At 38.8% G+C, this 5,968-nt stretch overlaps 1 protein-coding gene across 1 annotated transcript; it reads right to left on the bottom strand.

Moving 5' to 3' along the window:
* Positions 1-4,746: 4,746 nt before the first annotated feature.
* LOC110095428 (protein DELAY OF GERMINATION 1) lies at positions 4,747-5,768 on the bottom strand. The gene has a single exon (XM_020820969.2). It carries the CDS (start codon positions 5,698-5,700, stop codon positions 4,870-4,872), a length of 831 nt encoding a protein of 276 aa, XP_020676628.1. The 5' UTR covers positions 5,701-5,768; the 3' UTR covers positions 4,747-4,869.
* Positions 5,769-5,968: the final 200 nt, after the last annotated feature.

Below are 5,968 nucleotides of genomic sequence, written 5' to 3'. Positions count from 1 at the left end.
TCATGTACGATCCAATTTCGTGCGTACGAATAGTGTAAAAACTGTTGCGTACGAATAATATATGAATTAGTACGAAGTACCTTCATACCTGATAATCATCCCGTACGAACTAAATTCGTCCGGTACGAACAGTTATTCCTAAGGTTCATTGGTACGAAAATGCAGTACAAATTTCAAGTCTTCAGAACAGAGAAGATCGTCATGGGATGAATCATAAATATCTTCTGGACAAATATTTCATTTTGGCCAATCCAAAGCCCATCGTCTAGGGACGAACTATAATTATCGTCTGGAATAACCCATCCAGAGAGCACCGTCCTGTGACGCATGATAAATATCGTTCAAACAAACGCGTCCAGAGCCCATCGTCCTAGGATGAATGAAAAATATCTTCTGGACGAATAGTTCATTTTGGTGAGTACAGAGCCCTTCGTCCTAGGACGAACCATAATTTTCATCCGGACGAATGCATCTAGAGAGAATCGTCCTAGAATGAATGATAATTATCATTTGAACGAACGTGTCCAAAGCCCATCGTTATGGGACGAACGAAAAATATCGTCTGGATGAATAGTACTTATAAAAGAATTTTAGCTCTCTCTATTCGTTCTTTTGCTCATTTGAGAGTTTTAACTGACCAAATCATACCGTACGAACATGATTCGTACTGTACGATTAGTTTTAAAAATTATGAATTTTAACTCTCCCCCGGTGTGTATGTGTGCTAAGTTACTCAATTACAATCACTCTCTCTCATACTTAATAAAATGAAAAATACAAACTTTAATTTACGAAATATTCTAAGCTGAACTTGATTTGAAGTCTTCAACATTCTAGAGTATGATTTTCCTAAAATGTTATTATACACAAGACAAAAAATAATTCTTCCAAAATATGTTAGGAGAAAATAATAATATTTAGAATCATCAAAACATACAAGTTGCAAGAATGTAAAACATGCAAACTAAGTAACAACTCATTCAACAAATATAAATAAATCTAAACAACATAACATAAAATTTCATTACTATAGTTAATATTTACATTCTAATATATGGTCAAAAGTCTCAAAATAATATGTACAAAAGTCACTATCGGCTAGAAAAGAATACATATAAAGCTAGAAAGCTAAAAAAATACAACTAAATTATTAACAATGCCTAGCCTCACCCAATAGGCTCCTTACTTTTTCCTAAACCATATAAAACCACATAATGAACACTAAGCCCAACAAGTAACCAAAACTTACCACTTAGTTTAATGCAATATAAAAGAATCAATATGCATGCTCTATTTATAGGCCTTATTAAGCAACAATCAATAGTCTCTCAATATAAGTAAGAAAAAATCTATAAAATTTATAGCTAACAATAATAAAATTAATATGATCAATAAAGCAAACAAAAAAAAATCAAATCATAAGAAAAAGAACTATCAATCAATAAACCATATCAATATTTTGTGTTATATTATATCAGTAACAATGTAGGTTATATCATTATGACTTCAGTTATATCTATCAATCAGTTTAATGTATCATCATATTAATGCAATAATTAATAAAATTATGAAGAGCAAGGCAGAACATTCATCTTTAATGTGGTTTGTCATTCTTCCACCCCATTTATCACCTAGTTGGTTATTAGTCTTAAATTTAACCCCAACTATCGACTAGTTGGTCATCACGCGGTGTATCTTACTATCATTATTCATTATCTTAAGTCAATTCACAAATGACTTTTAATAATTAATGAAGAGTTGTCACTCTCTACCTATTAGCTTTATCAGTCTATCGATTAAAGGCTACAATCATGATCACACAACAAAGCTTTTATTTCATAAAGTCATGTATGGCTACCCTCCTGCACAGGGTAGTATACTTTAACACAAAACATGTATTATTTTAGTACTAACAACTTTCCTTCCATGCTTATATAAAAAGAAGCATTTATCTCATATTAGTGTTATTATTTTTTCTATGTAATATAGTTAATATCATATCTGAAATGTTATAATCCATGAAATGCAAAGAAATCTATAAATATCTATAATATGTATTTATTTCAAAAAATTATAGCTTCCCATTTAGCCAATAAAATTTAATAATATTATAGTCAAAATGCTTGTAAATATTACATCTATCATGCATGAAAAGTTACAGTGTGAAAACTCGATAAATCAGAAGAAAAATATTTTATCAATTTTGAGAAGATTAAAATTATAGAAAACAAAATCATCCAAAATAAGAGTTAAGTATAGTCACTTTAAATAGAAAAAAAATTGTAATAAAGTGTTGGACGAAAAAGCCTCTGAGATGTTCCTCTCTCTTCTCTCTCTCCTCTCCTCTCTTCCTTTCTTCCCCTCCTCTTTAGTTAATCTCCTTCCTGGTCAAGCAAAAGAGAATTAGAGCGAGAGAGTGAGTTGGTAAGAATTTATGTTTTATATAATCTTATTTCAGTTCCGAGCTTTGTGATGCTCAATTGACACAACACCACGATGCTCAAGTGACCCAATGCTATTGTATTACATGTCACCTCTAGAGTTACTGTATAACAAGGAGCATCCATGCCACAATGATATTTTCTTGCGTCGCTGCTCCTTTATAGACAACACCGCTACACTTTCAGATCCAACGTGACAACGTTGCAAGACCACATTCACTCTCCAACTACGGTATCTCTGACCACAATCACATGAGAATGATTATTTGATCCAACGTGACAACGTTGCAAGACCACATTCACTCTCCAACTACAGTATCTCTGACCACAATCACATGAGAATGGTTATTTTAACATCTATCCCTTATCAACTATGGTTCTTTTAACCTCTGTTTCAGACGAACTAAGGTCCCTCTAACTAGGAGTGTCAATTTTGGGTCACGGGTCGGGTTCAAGTCAAACCCGGAACTGACCCAGGTTCAAATGGGTCAACCCTACCCCGACCCGGGTTGGTAAACGAATCAGAAATTTGAACCCGGACCTTATCCAGCGGGTTGCCGGGTTGACCCGACCCAACACAGGACGAGCACGTGGGGCAAGGTGTGGCAGTGCGAGGAGGGTGTGTGGACGCGAGCGAGCTGCGGGCTCTGCAGGGCGGGGTTGGTGCGCCGACACGGTCGCGCGCGAGCGAGCTGCGGGCGCTGCAGAGCGGGGCGGGTGCGCCGACACGGTCACGCGTGGGGGTTCACGAGCAGCTCAGGGCTCGCAATCACCAGTGCGAACGCAAGTGCGTGCAGGCAACCGCGCGGGCAGACTCGGGCTTGTGGCAGCAGCTCACGCAGCTACGCGGGCTGCAACTAGCAGGGGGCTGACAGGTCTGTAGGTAGCCTGGCAGGGGTGGGCAGGTCCTCGGGCAGCAGGGCATTTATTTTAAATGGGTTTTCGAGTTAACCTGGTAACCCGTTGGGTCAACCCGAACCCGACTTATTTTTCAAACGAGTCGAATCCGAGAACCCGAACCTGACCCATTTTGGATACGGGTTGGGTCTAACCTGAAAATTTCGAGTCAGGTTTGGGTTGGGTTTTCGTGTCATGTCAAATATTGACACCCCTACCTCTAACCTTTGTTGCCCGACTATAGTCCATTCAACCACAGTTGCCTATCGACTATAATATCTTATACCATCATTGCACAATAGTCCCTTCAACTTCATCGTCTGCTGACTTCAATTCGTCTAACCTTTGTTGCTTTGAAACCTCCATCGTCTGACAATGGTCCCTCCGACCTTAGTCGTCCAACTATGATCCTTCTGACCTCTATCGCTAATCGACTATGATCCATCTTGCTTCTGTCGCTCAAGGATTATTATCTCTCTAACCTTTGTCACCCGATTACAGTCCCTTATCTCTATCGCCTGACTACACTCTATAACCTCTATCACTCGACTATGGTCAATACTAACCAAAAGAATGAGGCAATGTTCTCTTGAGAACATCTCTCACGTTATTGGATTCTTCCAACTCCAAAAATATAATGTGGCCTGTATGATATATATTTGCTATATTATACTAATGTCTTCTCCCACAGAAGGGCATCCTTTGTAATTAATGACAAACACATGTGGAATCATTTCAACAAGGTTAGACTCCATGATTTTTCTCCTTTTCTAAAATTTTCACATAAAAAAAATTTTAGTGTCTTACGTTTTAGTGTATCTTACACCTCTTACACCATTCTCCTTTTTATTTGTATGTGTTAGATCTTCGTTTAAAGCTAGAATGCTAAACTCTTTTCTCTACCATCATGAATGTTCAAACATACAACAATTTGGAACAAACATTCAACTATTATAGTGATAAAAAAAGTAAGTGGTAAAATATAATGTAAATTTAAAAGATATTTTTTTATTGCTATTTCATGTTTTTATTTTTTAAAATTATTTTAAAATTGTGATTGAGAATTAATTTTCAAAATAAAAATAAAAATAAAAAACTTTTAAGCTTAAAAAAAAAAAACTAAAGGCTTAATCACGTATCTTTCCACTCAGATTAAAGCATTATTTCGGAAAATGATTAAAAAAGTATTTCTTCTCTACATTTGTTCCGATTTTAGGATTTTTTTTAAACTTTGATATGTCAACCCATAGGTTAAAATTATCGTAGAATATCAAAGGTCAAACATTCGCATTTAAGCATGGAGAGAAACAAGACAACAGCATCAATTATCGCACCTCATCCTTGCAGAAGCCGCCCATATGACAGAAGGACGACCAAAATGTAATAGTTTAAATAATTAGACGGATAAAATTTTCTTGTTATATATAAAAATTAAAATATATAATCTCAGGTTTAAGGGAGTTCCATGACAAAAGTTTAAAATAATTAATCTTCTCCTCTGCTTAACCCGCCACCACATTGCCTCCGGCGTTCAAGCAGCACCCGTCGCAGTCACCGTTGCTTCCTCCGCGTCTGCACCCTTATCCTTATCCTTATCCTTTCTTGTCCCAAACTCATGAACTCGGAGATGCAACTCAGCCGCAGCAATAAGAAAATGCACCGCTTGAATCGGCCGCAGAATCTCCACCAATCCCTTCAGTGTTTCAATCCTCAAAAAGTCCGCCTTTTTTAGCACGTCCACCATGGCCTCCCTCTTCGCCTTCATCTCCTCCTCCATCATCTCCTCCCCACCACCCATCTCTGTAATCACATGAGAAAGCTTTACCATTTGCTCATCCGCCGCCTTCTCCTGGGCCGCAGCCTCCTCCTCCGATATCTCCTTCTCGCGCTTTAATGTCACCTGATGGAGTTTATCAATGCGGTGAAGCTGCTCCGCGTCGACATCAGCGAGGTTCCAGGTTATAGCGCCGCCGATGAGATCATCCAGGTGGGACTCAACTTGGATTCCGCACTTGGAGTAAAGTAGTTGGAAAATCATAGTGGGGCGCCAGCCGCCGGCCCATAGCAAGAGATTTTCGGTGGAGCTGGTCCACGTTGGAGTGAACATGGGGAGAACGTCGCGGCGAGCGAAGGCTTGTTTGGCGTGGTAGTAGTCTTCATAGCGGTTGAGCACGGTGGAGAGAAGAGGACGGAGGTGTTCGTCGTGGGCGGCGGCTTCGTCGCGATTGCGGGGCGGAGGGGAGGAAACGGCGGAGAGGAGGGATTGAAGGTCGCGGTTCTGGTCGGCCAGCCAGGATTCAAAGAAGTTGGCGAAGTTGTCGGAGGGGTTTGGCCGGCCGTTGAGGGGGGCGGGGGAGGACATTGCTGGTTGAAGGGAAAGCAGGGGTGGGTCGGCCGCTGCTAGTGTGCGTCTGGGTTTATAGTCGGCGAGTTCTAAAATTTTGGAGGGATATTTCTGAAATTAATGGCTATTGTTAATATTTATTTATAGTTTTAATTATATTTTGTGAAGCGAATTAACCAATTTGTAATGCTATTTATAATCATTATTAGTAAGACTAAGCCAAGTGGTAATTTTTATATAAGAAATTAATTAACTAGCTTTTTCAAGATGTATGCAATTTTTTGAA

This window comes from Dendrobium catenatum, unplaced genomic scaffold (genome assembly GCF_001605985.2).
Source record: "Dendrobium catenatum unplaced genomic scaffold, ASM160598v2 fragScaff_scaffold_233, whole genome shotgun sequence".
NCBI lineage: Eukaryota > Viridiplantae > Streptophyta > Magnoliopsida > Asparagales > Orchidaceae > Dendrobium > Dendrobium catenatum.
Note: the sequence above shows the minus strand (reverse complement) of the source record. Positions and strands in the feature narration are given on the sequence as shown.

Coding starts and splice junctions, on each gene's coding strand:
- LOC110095428 (XM_020820969.2), bottom strand. CDS start 5,700: ATGTCCTCCCCCGCCCCCCTCAACGGCCGGCCAAACCCCTCCGACAAC.